This window comes from Ochotona princeps, chromosome 6, assembly GCF_030435755.1.
Source record: "Ochotona princeps isolate mOchPri1 chromosome 6, mOchPri1.hap1, whole genome shotgun sequence".
NCBI classification, from domain to species: Eukaryota; Metazoa; Chordata; class Mammalia; order Lagomorpha; family Ochotonidae; genus Ochotona; species Ochotona princeps.
Genome location: NC_080837.1, coordinates 73,106,753 through 73,127,308, shown reverse-complemented (window position 1 = coordinate 73,127,308; position 20,556 = coordinate 73,106,753). Strand labels below are relative to the sequence as shown.

At 40.0% G+C, this 20,556-nt stretch overlaps 1 protein-coding gene and 1 long non-coding RNA gene across 2 annotated transcripts in view; both read right to left on the bottom strand.

The window, feature by feature from the left end:
- LOC131480593 (uncharacterized) overlaps window positions 1-20,556 on the bottom strand; it is a 128,299-nt gene that overhangs the window by 81,827 nt on the left and 25,916 nt on the right. The window lies entirely within an intron of this gene.
- AP5M1 (adaptor related protein complex 5 subunit mu 1) lies at window positions 4,169-20,494 on the bottom strand. Its single transcript, XM_058666492.1, has 8 exons — window positions 20,267-20,494; window positions 15,884-16,529; window positions 13,072-13,299; window positions 11,546-11,685; window positions 10,751-10,836; window positions 10,539-10,657; window positions 7,863-7,959; window positions 4,169-4,832 (listed from the first exon to the last, which is right to left on the bottom strand). The coding sequence occupies exons 1-8, from the start codon at window positions 20,338-20,340 to the stop codon at window positions 4,750-4,752; spliced, it is 1,473 nt and encodes a 490-aa protein (XP_058522475.1). The 5' UTR covers window positions 20,341-20,494; the 3' UTR covers window positions 4,169-4,749.

The following is a 20,556-nucleotide window of genomic DNA, read 5'->3' as shown; positions in this document are numbered from 1 at the left end:
TGGCCGGGAATCCGTAAGCATTGTGCACACGCATCAACGGAACCCAGTGGTCAGTTAGGTGGGTTGGCCATATTCTCAGAGAAATCAACCAGGACTTCCAGAGGGCGGTGCCCAAGGCAGGAAGCTGGTGAGACATGCTATGGCACTGCTCTGGTTACGGAAGGAAAGTCATGTCACCATCTCTGACACTATTGATGAAGAAACGCAGAGGCTGGTTTCAATGACAGCTAACTATTTTTGAAGAGTAATCTCAAATGACCCATGACAATGATCATTTCAATGAATCTTGTAACTAATCTTGGGTTTGCAGGAAAGACATTCTTCTTATTCCGGCATGGTGCTGACATGCTTCAAAGGAAAACACAGCAGCTCTGACATACAATTATCTACATTACATAAATAGCTGTGCATGCAAATATTGCTGCATACTCTGTGTGATGCACATCTTAGACTGTCACATTTTATTAACTAGATATTGCATGGAGTTACTAAAAACACGAATATTGTTTTATTTTAAAAATTCATTTTAAAGGCAGGGAGAGATGGAGGTGTGCTTATTCTCTGGTTCTCTCTCCAAATGCCTGCACCAGTGAGGGCTGGGCCTGCCTGCAGGTTGGGGTTGGGGATGCAATCGTCAGCTGGGCTGCGGGTGGCTGTGCCGTCCTGCGCTTTCGCCCATTGCCTTCCACGGTGTGCAGGAGCAGGACCCGGGGAGTCAGAGTACTGAGTGAAGCACAGCCATGTGGATGTGGAACATAGGAGCCAAAACCCCACTGTCATTTAAATTCCTTTATGAAGAAAGTCTTGGCTCTGAAAATGATTCTTTCAATGGGAATATAACGAGCTTCTTTTTCTCAAGACAGGGGGGAAAAAGCCTGCCTATACTTACTACTGTATTAGTAAGAGTTTTGAAATCAGAAATTTGAAGATGGATAATTACATATTACATCATGTTTTTCCCAACTGGACTTCCTTATCCTTGGTGTGATATTTTCTAAGGGTGATGATGGTAGTGAAGGAGAAACTGCAGCTTAGTAAAACAAGCATTTTCTCAACCAAAGTTATAGTCATGCCCTCTGATTTTTAAGTTATTCAGGTCTGATAAGTGTATATTTCAGTCAGTTAAACAAATCAGAAGCTATACTTAAAATGTAACCTTTGTTTCTTCTTTCTTCAAAGCCTATGATTCCTAACATAATTGTAGGCAAAGTAAAAAGAAGTGTTTGTTCTATTACGTAAGGAATAACCTTCATTTGGTTTTCAATTGACTTCCTAACTTAGCAGACAGGACTTTCCATCTTCAAATACTGAAAATAAATTGCATTCTTTGCCTTGGCTTTCAGAGGTTATGGAGAAGAAATGCACACCCTGGTAGTGTTCGAGTGATCGCCCTAATCTCAGTTGCACTTTGTCAGAACGAGGTAACTGGTAGTTAAGTGAAATACCCTAGATCAAAGGGGGATTAATCACCAACTGAATCCTTGCTGAATAAACCTGTCATTCAAGAAAATTATTTCCACTGAACTTAGCAGAGGATTGAAGGTATTTGCATAACAGGGACCAACGCACTTCAGCCAGGTTAAAAGGTTCAGAATTCATCCCATGTTTAGCTTTTTGCCTCCTTTTCCTTTCAGCAGCCTGGTACAATGGATTCTAATCTGATAATACAGCTAACTATCTAAATGATGTCAGAACAGGAAAGTATTGCAAAGTTTGCATGAGGGATGGATCAATTTCACTTTCAGTAACTCCTAAATCTGATTTGTTGGAATTTAAGATGTAATCCGAAAAAAGTCCCTTAAACCTGAGGACTGTTTATTAACACCCCTGTTTTGACCTTTGTCTTGGGTAAGCCTTCTTCTGCGACACAGTCCCCGTCGAGGTTCTGGAAGGCAACGACACCTCCCTCGACACCTCCCTCGCCCCGTAGCACAGGAACCTTGGGATGCCCCTGAATATGGAGGACGTTCGAGGACTGCAGCCAAAACTAGAACAGTAGCAGTTTTTATATAAAATGTCTTCTTTGAAAGATCTTTAGTCATACAGTATATAACTATCAAAACTTCAACCCAGTACAAGTGCTGACTTGCCATGAAAAAATTAAACTATTTTATGTGACAGACTAATGTCAAATAAAAAAATTGTTTCAATTATTCTCTGAAGAGTTCCTAACTACAAATTTGACATTCAATTATTCAAAAAGTAAAAGCATATCACTACTCTACGGGTATCCTAACTACTTTAAAACTATCTTTAGAAAGTTTTGAAAGTCTTGTTACTAAACAGTGGAGAAAAAACTGGTTTCACCAAAAAACCATGAGCCACTGTTCATCCTGACATCTGCCCCCCGCCTTTTTTTTTTTTAACCTTTTGGGTCTACTGAAGAATAACTGCCCATTTGAAAGACATCCAACTTCATAATCATATTTTGGCACTAAAAAGGAATTTAGCAATTTTGTGTCGAGTAGGTCTGACACCATTCAAATCTTTCACTGGAAGTAGTTGCTCATATTCACTGCAAATGCAAAAGCATCTTTCAAGTTAAAAAATGCAAAGAATAGTTATCAAAGAAAATGAATAAAATCCATAGTGAGATAATTTTTTAGAAATGATTGAAGTTTTAACCCAAGAAAGGACTCTAAGAGTGTCTTATAGCTTAGAATAAGAACATGTCAATCACGATTAAGCTTCTGGAATCGGAATCCCTTTGAAATGCAGCTGTTTCTTCTTTAATTGTGGCAGCGGACTCTGAAGAAAAAGAAAGGTCCAGCCTTAAAGATGAGTAAGGAATACAAAATAGCTCAGGATTAGTTGTGGAGTTCAAAGGTCGCTAATTACACTAAGGAGTTCCCAGACATAGAGAAAACATTAAGCAGGTCACCTACCAAACGGAAAACAGACTTTGTCTTCAGAAATGATCCTGAAGTGACAGGTTTCTAGAGAAAATCAAAAGCATTGCAGCGTACCCAGATGATCTCAGTGGATGAAAACCCAAGTTGGTTCACTTCTGTGCTACACATTAGACCAGAATGGCAGCAGATGGCAACTGGTTTTTCACCACCCTTACGCTTTCCCAATACTCCTAGGCTTTCCTCTGGTTTCTAGAAACAGCACATTATAGACCACTGGTCAGGTTTTGTTTAGGGTACGATTATCCTGAATTTCTTATTCTAAACAGAATAATGCCTATCTGTCTTTGTTATGATCTCCAAATGGTCCTGTCAATATTAATACAAGTGAAATGTTAAGCTTTGTGCTCAAGAGATTAAAAAAAAATTTAGGAGGCATGATATTTTCTTATAGTGAAGGAATAAATTTTACTATGGATTATCTATGATTAAGCTAGAATAACCAGTTCAACCCCTGGGCAGAGTCTATTGTTACTTAGGATAATTTTGAACATAGAACCTTATGGGATGTAAGCTGTAGAAAATGAGAATCGATGAGTAGAATTGATCTCAATTTAAAAAAAATCATATTGCAAATCCTAAATTCATATGTACTATCCCTTTAAATTCTTATATTGCTCAAGGAGTTAGCAGCTAATTCTCTAAGCTTTTCTTTAGGAGATCCATTAAAAACATGGAACCCAAGATATAACTGGATTGAATATTAACCTATAATGCATATTTTTTAATGGTGCTGCTAATTTTATTCTGTCAAAAGAACTTACCATGAATTAAGCGTTGAGGATCTTGAGATTTCATTTTTTCCTTGTACAGTAACTTACAGTGAACATGATCTCTGAAAACATAAGGTGATATGCAGTGCGGAGGAAGGTAGGGGATCAAGGGGAGATCAATAGAGTGGTAGTTAGAAAATGAAAGTGACAGAGACAATACACTATAGGAGGCTAAAACAGATTTAAATGAGTCCATGGGACAGCTTCTGAAGTTTTACTTGAATTCATTCATTAAGGAATTTTACTTTCATAAAATGTGAAGAAATGGTTATCTCTCAACTTATCTTAAAAAACTTGTTTGCAGACATTAAATGGTTACAAATTGTCCCAACCATCTTAACACGCCTCCTGATGCCCGGCCAGCACGCTGCTGCAGCAGGTTCCCAAGCGCACTTCCAACACGGGTCTGGAGTGGCGGCCAACACCCCAAACAGAAGGACGCCTGCGCGCTTCAGCAGCGCACAGACCAACATGGGGACAAGCAGAATGATGCAGGTGCTTTATTAGTGCACAGAAGAGTTCTAAGAGCAGGACAGCACAGGAATAGTTCTCCACTGTCTCCATCGGCTGCTGGGGGGTCTCCGGCAGTTGACATGCTGAACCAAGAGCTCAGTACGTAAGTTGGAAGAGCTGAGCACTGTCTTGCATGTCTTCCACAAATTACTGCAGTAGCGGCCTCCAACTCCGCACTCAGAAGGAGCCAGACCTCTAACCCAGGAAGGCTCAGTGTAGGAAGGAGCTGCGATTGATTGGCAATGTCTGTTGCACTGAGACAGGGCAGGAACGTACAGGGCATAATGGCCCCAGAGGAGTCTGCAGGAGCCAAAGTGATTCACTCTTCCTCCCTGTTGTGAATGACACTGTGCAAGATTAAAACGACATCGCCCTTGGAAATGGTCCTGTAACAAATGTCAGACTAAAAAGATCAAGTCAAAATATTTTTCTAATTAAAAATCAATCAATGATTTTTCATTCACAGGTCATGAATCTGGGGGAAAAATCCCCCAATTATGATATCATTTAAACTATGTTACTAGTATTGTAAGTCCCATCTACATATGAGAAAATTATAGCAACAAGGATCCATATGTTACTGGAGCAGGAGCTTTACAATTCCAAATATAGTAATCTGAAGAAATTAGTTTCCGGTCTAAAAGAAACAAAAAAAATTATATCTCAGCAAAAATTTAACAAAAGTAGGCACGATCTTTTGAAACAGTGGAACACAATCATTTTCAGGTAGTATGACACTCACGTTGATTCTACTTTACCAAGGTTTTGTTCGTTTTTCACCACTTTACAAATAGGGGTTGGGATGGGGAAAACCTGGGTTCAATTCCCAGCTCATGGATCTGGCCCCAGGCCAGCTGGAAGCTACTGTGGGCAACCAGAGAATCACCCCACATAGGAAGGATCTCTCTCTCTCTCTCACTCTCCCTTTTTGCCTCTCAAAAAAGCAAATTACAATAATATAACAGGTAACTTATAGACAGCAGAAACGAATCTGCACTAGATATTAGCAAAACTATAAAAACAAACAGTGGGAATCAGCAGCGATCCTGACAGCTGCTTAACAGGAGGTCATGTACACGGGGCAGGTGGGGACCCCAGAGTGGAGCAGGAGGACAACAGGAGGCTTGTATTCCAACCCTGGAGACTCCCGGATCCTCAACTAGGACTATCAGCACAGGCACCAAGGGCTATATCCCAACTGCCAAGTAGACTACTGGGAAATGAAATGCCCCTATAGGCTGAGAACTCTGAGGTCATCCATTTCCTTTCAGAACTCCCACATGGGATGGAAGAAGCCCAGATCCTTCCTCACAGGATCTAATGTCATCAGAACAACAGCTGGGAGCCCTGAGCGGTCCTCTGAAACAGAAGAACAGTACACTTCCTTCGGGACTCGGGACGGGAGCTTTCTCTGGTCCTTACTTAGTTCCAACTTTGGATCCCCATCCTCTCTTTCAATGACCATCAGGGTCTCTCCAGAAGCCCCCCACCCCCCACAAATTAATTAATTAGATAGAGAAAGCTTAGAACAGACAGGAAATGTTCAGCTTGGACTCACATATACCTTAATAGGTAGGACACAAAGATTAGTTACTCCTGACTAAGGTATTGAAAATTTTTCTGCACACCCCTCCTAAAACTTTTCTGCACCCCAATCGTTAACATATGCCTTGCTAGAGTTATAAGCCTGTTTGAACTATCCTAAATTCACCAAGTTCAGTAAAAATCATGCTTTAATACTATAAGCTGCTAAATACAAAAATTAAAATAGACACGAGACAGCTGAATAATATACCCTATAACCATCTTAAGGTGTAAAGCAGCTGGTTGTGTATAAACTAAATTTGAAATGTCAATGAAGTAGTCACAGGATGAGGTTAAGAACCTCCATTTTTTAATATATTAGTCACTCAATACCATGTCAATTAACTCCATAATGTTGTAAATTGTTGTTGATGTTGTGAGTTTTCAGTGGAGGGGATGATATTCTGCCAGCTCTATTTTCAGACCAGAGATGGTCTCCCAATGAAACTGTTGAACTTATCTGGACAATAAGATGCTGGGCTTTATGCATGGTACATGCTTGCAATGAGGGAATCATGACTGGATATGAACTGTACTACTGCAACAATGTGGAGGAATCCAACATGGGGGGAGGACATGGGAGGGGTTGGGGGAATCCCAGAGCCTATGAAACTGTGTCATAAAAGGAAATAAAAAAAATTAAAATACAGGCTTTTCAGTTATTGAATAATCCATCTTTGAGCTTGCATGAAATATCCCTCCTTTATGACAAATCTACCATTTCTTTAGGTAAGAAGACGCCTGTCACGGTGATCAATTTATATGGGCACTTTCATTCAATACATTTCATATTAAAAACAGGAAAGCAAAGAATACTGACTTAGGCTGCATTACTACTCTATGCCAACCAATTCGGTAGCCCTGAGTTCCATACATTTTTTTAAAATACTGAGGTCAATTCTTGTCCTATTCTTCCTATTTCAGGCATCCTAGTCCTCAGCATGAGAATAAATATGAGGGGCGGCACTTTGTGACTCAGTGCCATAGTTTCTGTCACGGGTAGGGATGCCCACATTCCACAGGCCCGGCTGTTCGCTTTATGATCTAGCCTCCTGCTGATTTGCACCTGGAAGCCAGCAGGTGCAGATGAAGGCCTCGGGCCCTTGATGCTCAGGGGAGACCAGCAATGACCTCTAGATCCCTGCCTTTGGCCTTGGCCAGCTCTGGCTGTCATGAGCATGTGGGGAGCGCACTAGTGGGGGGAAGGTTTCTCTTTCAACTAAAAAGAAAATAAACATGCAAAGATTACTTAAATATATTATCATCATATTAAGAATTTTAATGAGGACTCTTCTTATCTAAATACAATAGTTTATTTTAACGTATGAGGCAAAATATTTTGCCTTAAGTTTAACAACTTCATTCTAGCTACTTTTCTATTGTCACACACACATATATATCTTTGAGCAGAATAGACTATTTTCTTCATTTATTTGCATAAAAACTCATAGAGGTTTTCCCACAACCAATAAAGTCACTGAAGGTAAGAAATAATCATCTTATTGCCTTTTCATTGGCAGAAGAAATAAGATGCTAAATATTGCCTATTACATTGATAAACATTATTTACATTTTAAATAATCATTATTGCTAACTTCCACTGAATCTCACTATATGCTAAGTATCATGCAAATGCCTGGTCGACATAATCTTACTTAAGTTTCAGAATAACTGTGAGGTAAATAATACTATTATTATAGATCAGGAAATTAAAACTTCAAAAGTTCACTAATTTCCTTAAAGATACACAGTTAATGCCTGAGCCAGACCCAAATCCTTGCCTGCCCATATCAAAGCCCTGTGAGTCACTCTGAATAAAAGGGCCGATTACAAGCAACGCAGAACAAACCCAACCTCACGCTAAAGCTCATTCTTCCCACTGCTGCTCAGCTGAGCATTTTACAAGAAACAGCACAGAGCAATGTAAAGTTAACAAACTGTTCTGTCGGGTGAGGTCAGGCCAGATTTAAAGAAAACTAGATTTGAATTATTTTTAATCTTTAAATTCTGTTAATTTTAATTTTATACAATAGTTATACAACATTTTCATCCCATTAAGCTGGTCTGAATCTACACAACTCACGTGTACTTATTTTTGGTTTTCCTGATGCAAAAACTTGAACAGAATGCTGATCCGCGTAACAGCCAGTGAGTGTGTAATCCAAGATCCTAAAATGAAGCTAGGAAAAAGAGAGGAACATACCAAACTGAAGTGGTGATCTGATAAAAATTTAAAAGAAAGGTCATATTTCTCCCCTTGACACAATTTCAAAGCTTTTACCTTTTGTAGTTCACAAATACGAAACTGTGTGGTACATATGCACATATCTGTCTTCGCATCAGACTTGTTACTTCGTAGGATGCTGTTACGAGCTGCTTGATCTGTGCCAAGCACCTCACCAACACCACTCTATCCATTCTGTTCTCAGTTATTACTGGACTTATGGTGAGACAGGCTGTTACTAACAGCAATAGAGATGATCCACAGCCCGCGCCCTCCAGCCACACTTCTTATCATCAATATTTTATTCTAAGTACATCCATCCATTTGGCACATATTTATAGATTAGACACTGCAGACAAGACAACAAATGAATGAAATTGACACCATCTCTATCTTCTTGGTACACCAAATCTAGTTTGTTAAAATTTTTTTAACAACAGTATGTTCAACTTATACCTATTCCTTATCTCATATTTAATGAGTAGTTAAGGCTCTATTTTTATCATGGCTCTTAGAACATTTCTTTGCTTTTCCTTTCTCTTTCTGCTGACATGATGGGGTCATGACAGCGTCACAACCATTAACTCACCCCTTTCATTTGGAATACTAATATAAAATTTTTTTGCCTCTATTTTTTCACTCACCTTCTTCACATTCAATCCAGACTGACATTCATAAAGTGTAATGTTGTGAAAGACCACTTTATACTTAAAAAGTATATCATCCAAAGAAATAAAAGACTCAATCATTCTATGATACAAAGATAAATTATGGGTCCAGCATTATACAAATTACTATTCTAACACTGGTTCCTTCATTTTTTTTAAAGTTTTCATTTACTTGAAAGGCAGCATTACAAAGAAAGATAGATAGATAGATAGATAGATAGATAGAAAGAAAGAAAGAAAGAAAGAAAGAAAGAAAGAAAGAAAGAAAGAAAGAAAGAAAGAAAAGTAAGAAAGAAAAAGAAGCAGAGAGACCCTTCATCTGTTGGATCACTCCCAACAGCCAGGGCTAGGTCAGGCTAAAGCCAGGAGCCAGGAGCTTCCTCTGTCTCCCACATGGGCGCAGGAACCCAAAGACTTGGGCATCTTCTCTGTTTTCCCAAGTGCAATAGCAGGGAGTGGGATAGGAAGTGGAGCTCCTGAACTGGTGTCCATATGGATCTAGCGTTCCAAACAATGGTTTAACCCATTGTGTCACAACTCTGGCCTCTGGCCCTCCTCTTCATTTTAAGCCGTTTCTACACCTGAACAAGAGTTGGTCAATCTTCAAAGTTCCAAACTCAAGGGCCAGTGTGATAGCTACTCTACAGATTAGGCAGAGAGGTCCATGACTGTTATTTCAATCAGAGATCATGGAGGCTCACTGAAGTGTCCCACAACAGTAGAAAGAGGTCAGAGACAAAAAATCTCAGACTTAAGGAAACCATCATGCAAACTGGAATGTACAGTGGTAGAGTAATGGAGACTACCATATCCAGATGTGAAGACACAATGCAACATGCATCCCTACTTCCAAACAAAAGATGGACTCCCAATGAAAGTGTTGGATGTATCTAGACAATGGGATGATGGACTGACAGTGTCTATACCAGCAATGTCAGGGCACACTTAAATAGCAGACTGATGGAATTGTAACTCCTCATGAAGAAATGTACTGTGTGACAAAATGGGAAAAATCAATCGGGAGGTGGAATCTGGGGGAAGGGGAATCCCAGACTATACAGAATTAAAATAAAAATTAAAATAAAAAATTAAAAAAAGATTTGGCTCATGGTTCACAGAGGAGGAAATAGAAGGAAACTCAATCAAGCACGTAAATTTCAGGGTCAGCATGATGGCTCAACTGGCTAATCCTCAGACTTCAAGTGCCAGTATCCCATAAAGGCACTGGTTTGGGTTTGTGTCCTGGTTGCCCCATTTCCCATCCAGCTTCCTGCTTGTGGCCTGGGAAAGCAGAGGAGGATGGTGCAAAGCCTTGGGACCCTGTACACTTATGGGAGACCTGGAAGAAGCTCCTGGCTTTGGATCAGCTCAGCTCTGGCTACTGTGGCCATTCATGGAGTGAAGCAATGGATGGCAGATCTTTGTCTCTCCTTCTCTCTGAGTATCTGCCTTTCTGATAAAAATAAATCTTGAAAAAACAAGATTCATGTTTGCCAAGGCCTCATTAGCTTAAACCTCATTTTCATGAGAAAGCTGTCCCTGAATACTTTGGCCACCCTAATCCCCTCTTGTTGGAAGACCAAAAGCAACCCTCCACTCACGGCCACGCATCATGGAAAGTTCTGAGAGGGCTAGGGCTGCGTCTCAATCTGACGAGTAAGAGTTAGAGCCCAAGTTGCTGAAAATGTTTAAGTGAAATAGACAAGTGACTAATACTAAAGAACGAGAATAAATTCAAAAAGAATTTTAGCCCAGACAAAAAGAATAGAATTTCAAAAAAACTGCTAGAGATCATTAAAAATCAAGTATATGCCATTTAAATTCAAAGGAGGGGCTCTAATGTGGTGAGCCATTCAAATGTATTTACCTTTAAATATGCTGTACCTCCAATGCAAACTGGGTCAAGTGGTTGCTTCTCAGAGCTTCTGCCTCCAAAAGTTACAGTTCCAGAAAGACTGATTTCCATTGATTTGGGAAACTTCTGGCCTAAAATCATAAATATACCAATCAAATTTTCTAAATTAAGCAGACAGTACAGCAAATGAAAGAAGGAAGAAAGATCAATAAAACCCTGCTCACCAATAATCCAAACCAATAAGCCTTTCTCTCGAAATACTTCAAGCTGGCCAAAGCTAACTTTGTATTCCAAATGTGTAATTGGACCTCTTTAAAAGAGAAAGGGACAAAATATTAACAAAATAAAAAGATCAGATATAACAGTTTTAAGAGGCTTATCATCTTTCTACTGCTACTAAACACGACACAAGCAGATCTTAGTTCCAACTTGCAGAATAGAACAGCATAATGAATACTAAATATCAATAAACACTGGAAACCACATAAATACTTTTGATGATACGTGATACAAATTTCATTACTGATGCTAAACACAAAACTACAAGATCATATAGGATATATTAATGCATCATGTGAGTTAGCATAATGCTGGAAACTGATTTTTTTTTACATATCTTGTTATACTTTAAAAATTATTATACTACAGAATAACTGCGAAAGTAAAACTCATGAAAAAGTATGTATTGCAACTGGCTAATTCACTATGTAGTTTTAATTTGGGCTTGATTGACGAGTAAGAGAAATTGCTAGAATTAAAGCCTGTATAAAACCATGCCTGTGAAAGCCAAGGTGGCTTCAATTTGTAATACATTAACAAGCTTACTGAGAAAAATGAAGATGCATTTAAAGATGTGACTTTTATGCTTTTTATGACTATGTTTTAGTAAAGAATTAACATCTATTTGAATATGATTATTTAGATCCCCTAGTAAAAAATAAAGATAAGTAATTTACTAGGGGCAATGAGAGTGTTCGAGTGTTGGTTGAAATAATGTTGTCATATTATTTTATTCCTACCTATTATAAAAAGGTATATGAGCTTCACAGAATTCAAAACTGTTTTTTACACTTTCATGAAGTTTTAAATTAACTGTTATTTTTAGGTGTGTGTCTTCCTCCTTTATTTGATAAAATCCCAAAATTGGTGGAACAGGGACCTGAAAACAAACATAAGCAAACTTTATATTTTTCAGGATAGTGGATATAAAATATCAGCAGTACTAGATACTATAAACATTATATTGTATATTATATATCCTGAATGTGAAACATATCTATTATACATATATTATTCATTATATACAGATATGATTTAATGACTAATGGGTAACTATTGTTTTGACAATAGCCGTAACAGATTTACAATCATTCTAACTGCAGGATTCTTTTTTTTTTTTAATTTATTTATTAATTACATTGTATTATGTGACAAGTTTTATAGGTACTGGGATTCCCCCCACCCCCTCCCCAAACCCTCCCCCATGGTGGATTCCTCCACCTTGTTAACTGCAGGATTTTTGCATCGCTTTCTGTTCCCACAGATGAGGAAGATGTCCTTACAAGGGTGGACAGCACCTTCCTGCTCCTGCTCTTGCTTGAACACACTCCCTTCCTCTGGGTTCTCTGACTTGCAGCATAGAGTGTCACTCAACAGACTGCTTGCTGCATTCCTGCCCACAGCTCCTGCTGCTCCTTTTGTATTCTGTGACCTTCCCCACTCTCGGGCACAGCAAATTATTAGACTGGTCATTATGACTGCAGGCTAGAGTGATTCATTCTTCTTGGTATATGTGAAGAAAGACACAGACAAATTCTATTTATACAGTGCAAGTTCAAGAGATGTAAGGTCAGGAGAAAGCAAAGAAAGAAACTGAAAAAGAACGGCTTATTCCCCTTAGGTTAGCTTAAGCAGGCTTTTGTTTTTTTAGTTTGCTGACTCATAAGCAGGACAGAGACAAACAGTACAGTATAAAAGAGGCTGGGCTTTTGGGAGTCTTTAAGACATGGATTTAAATTAAAGCTGTGCCATTTCTCAGTTATATGACTTTAGGCAAATAACTGAGCTTCTCTAAGACAAAATGGGGATAATAAAAATTGAAAATTGTTCCAAAGTACCAGAGAAAATGCATGTAAAGTCTCCAGAATATGGTCTGACAAACAGCGTTACTCAGTGGTAATGGTACTATATTATATACAGTAATGTATACTTGCATTTAAGTAATGTTGTATATTTGTAAATAAGATTGCCTGGGACTAGAGGTATCTTACACTCATTGTTAAAACCATGAGTAAATCATACAAGAATCTATCCTCTGATCATGGATATTTTACCAGGGAATATTAAACAAATAATTCAATGACCACAAACTGCACAGCACTGACAGTCACCAGAGATAAGGGAACTGAATTTCCATGTTCATTCTTCAATAACTGGTAAATAAACTCATAAAAAGTTTTCATTTGAAACAAGAATATGAATAATTTGCTTACCCACAGTTATCTGTAAAGATTAGCAAAGTTTCACCTTGTCCAAGATTGTTTACCTGGGAAGTATAGTAGCACAGGTTGAATGACTCCAGAGGTGGAATGAATGGCAATTTGTAAGGTCCACTAAATGCAGGATCATCCATTCCATCTACACTGCTAGACGTCAACACGGCAGAGTCCAAAGAAGTCACACAAGGATGAGCTAAAATGTCCTGCAGCGGAGACCCATTGGTGGGGAGATTCAAGCTGACAGTTACATTCGGCATGACTCCTTCCACATCACACTGCGATAGAAACACAAACAGGTGTTACCAACATCTCTGGTCTTGATAGATACTTACAGAGACAGTAAAACAAGCAAACATGAATAATATCACTAAAACTTAACAATACTGTTTACACTTATCAAATCAATCTCTAACAACGCAATTTTTAAAAAAGATTTTTATTTATTTTTACCGGAAAAGCAGATTTACAGAGAAGGAGAGACAGCAAGATAATCCATCTGCTAGTTCACTCAACTGGCCACAACAAAAAAAAAAAAAAAAAAAAAAAGAGAGAGAGAGAGAAAAGAATCATAACCTTTCTTCCAGACATAGACGTTAGAGGTAGTGAGAGCGAAGATGAAAACCTCAGTCTACTGGCTTCTGTTTCTCAAGGCTAAGATAAAATGAAGATAATCAGATTTCCATTTATAATGAGCATCACAGGGACACTCCTTTAAATATTAAATTAATGAAGTACTTAAATGTTTCGCAAATAGTTAAGCAATTTACTTAGAACCTTAGTACTTAGTGTGTAGACTACAGAACAGCCAAAAACGCGACATCCCGCCCTCCAGGATGGACTTTCGGCAACGACAGAGAGACAGAGACGGTGACTCTCCCATAGCCACAACACCCAGGACTGTGCCAGGTCCAAGTCAAGGGCATGGAACTCTACCCAGGTATCCTATGTGAGTGGTAGGGGCCAAAGACATGTGTCATTTTCTGTTGTTTTCAAGTGCATTAGCATGGGTCTGGATCGAAAGTGGAGCAGACGAGTGTTTTAAAAACTGAGCCACTATGCAGCCATATATATGTATATATATATATGTTTTTAAGGAGAAAGTTTCTAAAAAAAAGTTTTCCATCATGGTAATCTGATCCAAGACTAAAATTGAGAACTAAAACCCAAAATTCCATAAACAATAAATATTTAAGTCCACCTGTCAATGAACTGAGACATTTAAATAGTATATTGATATTATATTATACAACATGTGTTGCCGATGAATGAAAAATGACCAATAATGGTAAATTATCCTGCTTCACCTTACTGAACTTACAGGGGAAAAAATGTGAAACTACTTTAAGATTTCTGAATGATATAATCTATGAAAACTCTGGGGCCTTTTATAAATAGAATGTCTTTCCGACCACGACAGATGTGAATTTAAGAGACAGAAAACTTTTAGTGTCACTTAATCCGATTTCCCTATAACTGCTGTTCTATTTCTTTTTTCTTCAAATTTACTGTTATCCATGGGCTTCATAAAGTAAGTTTTATGTATAAAAAGTTTATATTCAATAATGTAGAGACTAAAGGAAGATATCAGAAAAACAAACACATCTAAGAGTATTATCAGGTTACAAAGGAAGTTTGCTCAGCAGATTTTAGTTTTGGACCATTAGTCAACACAGCACTAATCCTTGCTAAGTGTATTAGGACTTCCCTTCATTTTCCTCCTATTTCCAAACCTTAAACCAAAGAATCCTACAGTAATCTATTAACTTGTTTGAATAAAACAAGGGTCCTTCAAAATGATCTTAGGTATCCTGTCAGACTTGCCTGTTCCACTCCTCCAAGAGAGAATGGAAAATACGTAGAGTGATTTCAGTGTGCCACAAATTGCTAGTACTCTGCAAGGAGCACTGAACTCATGCCCCATAAATGTGGTTTTGGTGACTTGCTTGGATGGAACAGAAAGTAGCGGAAATGATGCTGCGTGAGTTTCCAGTCAAGTAACAAAACGTAAAGGTTATTTCTTTTTCTCTTGCAGACCATTCAAATGGAGGGAAGCCAGTCAGCTAACTGTGAGGACACTTGGCCAGCCTGTTGGCAGGTCCACATGGTAAGGAATGGAGGCTTCCCTATGATCACCAGTACCAACCTTTGCCATCCTGTACGTTGTGTTGCAAGTATGGGTGGCCTTGGCATCTGAGGGTGAATGCTGTGCATCAGCAAGCAACACTGGACCGAAATATTCAGTGAAAAAATTGTCTACACTGAACACTAAGACCATATTTGGGGGGCTTGAGTTTTTTCTTTGCCTAATAGTATAATAGCAATATATACCACATTAACAATTTATAAACCATTAACAGTGTATTAGGTATTAAAAGGAACTTTGAGGTGACTTAGAGTATATGGGAAAATGTACACAGGCTATACGCAAGAAAAATATCCAAGTTTTTGGTATCTCAGGAGGGTTCTGGAACCAATCCACCATGGGTAGGGGTAACTTTTCACGCTCCGGCCCCAGTCAAGCCATCAGATAACTATTAGCCACAACACATTCAGACTGCACCTTATAAGAGACTCAACCCTCCAAATCGCCAGCTAGGCTGCTCCTGGAATTCTGACCCACACAGACTATGACTACAATTTATGCGCATCCTGGAATTAATGGGACAATTCAGGAACCGACAACTAATTTAATGGGCAAGGAATGCAAAAGGAGAAAATTTTACATGACTAACACCTAATCAATGCTGCTGAAGATTTAAAGTAGGAGTATAATCCAACAATGTTAAACACAGTCAGCAACTGTGACTTTTCTTCACGCCTACCAAGCGGTAGTGTAAAGCAAATGCCAGAGGATCTCACCTTGCATGTGACCACTCCCACAACTTGCCAAGTGTCGGCTATATCTTGTTTCCCATATTGCATGGATTTTATCTTCTCAGTGATAGAAACTGAAACTTGTGGTTTTCCTTTGTATGTTCCAGCTCTCCAGGCTGGCTGTTTCTGTGGCTGAGTCACAGAAGTCAAGCTAACATTATCCAGTAAGTTTTGTAAGTTGGCATCTAATACAGTGCCAAACGGGCAAGTCTGTAGCAGCAAGTCAGGCAACTGGCTCAATTTCGTATTTAGGTCCGTGTCATTTTTTTGACCTGAGGAAAGAAAATCCTGTATCCCAAAAAGCAGTTCCAAGCCTTGTGAAATCCCGCTAATGCTAATCAACGGTGGACGAGGGCACAGAGCTTGTTCAACCAGTGGAACACAAGCATATATCATGCTATTCTGCAGAAAAGCAACCACTGGCCAGAGTTCTTCACCTCCTACGGGGAGTCCATAGATGGAGGTTTTATTGACGTGTGAACAGCTATCGCGACTCTGCACGAAGGCCTTATCGTCATCCAGTAACCTAAGTTCGAACAGTAATGCTCTGAGAAAGGGCCCGTCTTCAGGAATTGGCACGTAACTTGCTCTGTTGAGGATGCTGGCTCGTTTTTCAACAGTCGGATACCGTCTGTATTATGGAAACAGAAACATGATTTTTCCAGGTTAAAAAAAAATAGGAATTTTTAAAAAACACCCAAAACACAGGGTAAATAGTAGTAACAATTAAACACATAACAAATTCATACACGCTCCCACAAAAGTCAATAACCTAAAATGTTATATTACATGTTAAGTACTACCACAGCAACCTTTTCAGGTTTGGGGTTATCACAAAATATAAAGTATCATTATTTACTATTGAATATGCTTCCTTCAACAGTTATTTCCTTTTTACATATACAGAGGACATGATTTTAATTCAAAATCTTTGTTTTTCAGCCACTCAGATTTCCTCCTGATAAACCAGGAGCATGACGCAGGACCACTTTATGCATTTGGAAGGATTTTTATCCTTCTGATTTCATAGGGCCAATGACGTCATTCGATTTAACCCTCTAACATTGTGGGTTAGCTAAGCTGAAATGGCACTTTAAAATGAACTGCTTTCTTCCACTCAACCTGCAGTAAATAGAAGGTACTGAGTCTTCTTGCCGACCCTACAAAACCACGGAAGATCCTTTTAGTAACAGTGACTTCCATCTACAGGCCTGGAAGACACTGTGAGCCAATAAATGAATACCTGAGAGTTTCCAGGCTGAATAAACTTCTAATTTACTCCCTCCTTCCCCTTTCTGAAAACACAAGAAAAGACTCTTTTGCTTATTTAAAGGATCCTGTTAAATCACATTTTCCTATCTCTAAAAAACCACTTTTCCACCTTCCCTTTTCCTTAACTTCAAAGTCGAGAACAAGGTCTTCCACGAGCTTTGAGCCTTTGCATAAGCCACCTAACATCTGTAAGCTAGCTTACTTACAAAAAAATGGGATGAATACAAACCAGTTTTACCAATAGTTGATGGCATAGCTGACTGAAACAATTTTTTTTCTCTAATTCTGATGTACTTTCTTGATTGAGAAAGGGCAAAAAATAAATATCACATGAGTAACGAGCCAGCAAGTAAATGACACATCTTTCTCAAAGTCTCTGAATAAGAATAACAGAAAACTTTGGACTAAACGCTAGTCCAATGTACTATTCTCTATTTCTAGAATAATTCTAGAAAGTTCTTATGGATAAAAACTTCATGGTGAAAAGAAAGATAAGAAGTTAGTCTTACACAATGCCTTATTAGAGGCTCAGTATAGATTTTGCTAAATGATTCAACCTGTTATTTCATATTTATTTTCTTCTTCTTTTTTTTCAATAAAAGATTTATTTTGCTTGAAAGTCAGAGTTACAGAGAGGGGTGGGGAACTGAAAGAGAGCGCTCTTCTATCGGGTCGCAGCGTCCGGATCGAGGCCAGCCCAAGCTGGGAGCCAGGAGCTTCTTCAGCTTCCCACGTGGCTGCAGTGGCATAGGCTGCAGGCCGTCCTCCCCTGCTTTCCCAGACCATTTGGAAGTGCAGCAGCCATGACTCAAACCGGGGCCACCTGGGATGCCAGTGCCGCAGTGGAGGATCAGCCTGCTCTGCCATGGTGTTGGTCACTGTTTTATCCTTTCTCTAAAATAGGAATCAGCCCTTGAACAGCCCTACAATTATGGTGTACAGCGGCAAGCTAAGTCACACTTCAGCTGATGCTATTTAGCATCTGTCAATTTGCTTTAAATAAGATTTAATTTGCTTTATTAAATGTTAATAATGGCCATTGTCCTTAGCCTCACCCATGGATAAGCTGTGGCACATACTGCTTGTCCTTAGAGGTGAGACCATGGAAAATAATAATTAGTTTGTTCAAGACACAGGATTCAAATGACAGATGGGTTATCTGAATCCAACTTGGTGCCTCTGCCGATGCTGGAAAGCTCACCAAGCATAATTACATTTGTCTTCTAAAATATTGAGTGCAGTAGGAAAACAACCCGAAAGCTACTCTTAAGTAGTATAAACCCTACCTCTAAGATCTAAGGTAAGTGACAAAGTCACAGGTGTAAAAGCAGCATGGCTACTGGCACAGGGCAGACAATCCAACGGACTGGTGCTTCTGTGGAGGCCACAACAAACAGCATCAACGGCTCCACAAATCAATGAAGATCAAATACACTGCTTGGAAGAGGAGGTCAGGAAAACTGGCCCAAAGGAGGGCACAAAACAAAATGGGACTCCACTTAACACTGCATCCACAGATGCAATATAGACTGATTGAAGGCCTAAAGGACAGATAAAATGAGGAAAGTAAAACAAGAGAATGCCGGAAGAACTCTCTGGCAAATAGAAGCAGTGAAAGAATGCAATAAAATACCCAAATTTCATGTTAACTATTTGCATAAATATTAATGATATCTGTTTAAGGGCAACCTAAAGCCACATGGCAGTGATAAATTAAAAAAAAATAGGTGCAATAACAATAACCTGACATGGTGCTAATAATGTAAAGAACACACAAGGAACTCCTACAAATCATGAGAAATACGGTAACTTTCAAAGAAAAGTACAACACCATTCAGTGGAGAGCAAACCAAGGGCTAGGACTCATTTTGGCAAAACTCAGGCTAAGTGTTCGGGAAAGGATGGAGAGACAGCAGCCCTGCTTCCTGCTGGTGGGTGAGTAGACGGGAAAGCTTGGGGGTGCGGCAGGGACCTGTCTGGGGGTGCGCAGTGTTCTGAGGGCTGTGCGGGGGCGGTCACCCACGGAGGACACACACTGTGGAGCCCGCCGGGAGGCAGAGCCAGGGTCTAGAGCCTGCACAGCCTAGCCCCTGGGGGGGGGGGGGGCGTTTCCTCTCCTCCATCAGCCTAGAAAACGCTTTGGGCAGTGGTGCTCGAGATACACACAAAGCAAGGCGACGTGTGTCCAAAAACAGGGCAAAGAAAAGGAAATGAAGTCACATCGACCTATTACTTTTGTCACCTGAAACACACATACACACAGGAATACAAACAAAAGGCTCACATCAAACGGATCTGAGCTCCTGTGAGAAGGAGGAGACTTGTTTAATCAGGAAACCAGGGAATACGTAAATAAAATAAGGCTAATAAACCATGGGCTGAAGAATATGAGGACCCTCCAACTTGGGGTCTGGTTTCCTTCAGCAAAACTCTACAAACTCCAACTCTGATGTCCTCACTAACAGTAACCGTCTAGGTTAGAAAGGAAGAATTATTCAAACTCATCTTACCAACCACTTTTCATGTAAACTTCAACTCAGTCTCAACTGCACTACCCTGGTTCACTCATTATAGCTCTTTCCTCAAAGAATTAAATTTTCAGCAAAGGAAAACTGTTAGTGGCCGCGTGGGTAACAGACCAAGTACATTTAGCAGACCATCACTCTCATCTTACGAATTCTCCTTACCCGAGCCGTTTGGACAAAATCTGGCAAATTGTAAAAGTGGGACCCGATCACTCATCCCACCTCAGAAAAGGGGATTGTAACTTAATTTTGTATGTTTTCTTCCAGCAAACATTGGAAATCGAAGACAATCTGATATGGTCCACCAAGGGTTCTGAGCTAAAGCGTCCTAGAGTGATTTTTATCCATGGAAAGAGGCGTTCAGCAAGTGAATTTTAAGATACAAGAACACTAGTATGGGTGGAAGACACAAGCCACGAGTCCGCGTCGGGCACCAGCCCTCTCGCAAGCACTGCCAGGGTCAGCGCTGGCGGTCACCTACGTCTCCACTTTGCAGCTGGGCGTTTCGGGGACCTCCTGGGGGGGGCACCTCCGCATCCCGCTCCGCCCCATCACCCCTCAGGGCCGTTACCTGGAGAACCTGACGGAGCCACACGGCGGAGTGCCCGGCTCGTGCCTGATGACCCACACGGCCCGCTGGGCCATGGTCAGCCTCTGGCCTCAGCGCATCTCCTCAGCGAGGTGGCCAGCGCGCACCAGCTTCCTCCGAGGGACCCCCACCCGCCGCGCCCCAGACCGGTGGGCTTCGGAGGGACACAGCGCCAGCCCCCTCAGGCAGGTGACACAGCGGAAGGTTCTAAGAACCCGTTCGTAGAAGCTTCCCAACCGCCCTGAGTCCCTCAACGACCCTCGCCCCGGGAC

What these genes read in the sequence shown, in the direction of transcription:
- AP5M1 (XM_058666492.1), bottom strand. Translation starts at nt 20,340, where the DNA reads ATGGCCCAGCGGGCCGTGTGGGTCATCAGGCACGAGCCGGGCACTCCG. An exon ending in CTTATTGGTTTGGATTATTG is followed by an intron (nt 10,658 to 10,750) that starts GTGAGCAGGGTT and finishes TTATGATTTTAG; the next exon opens with GCCAGAAGTTTCCCAAATCA. An exon ending in AAAACCAAAAATAAGTACAC is followed by an intron (nt 4,833 to 7,862) that starts GTGAGTTGTGTA and finishes TGTTTCTTTTAG; the next exon opens with ACCGGAAACTAATTTCTTCA.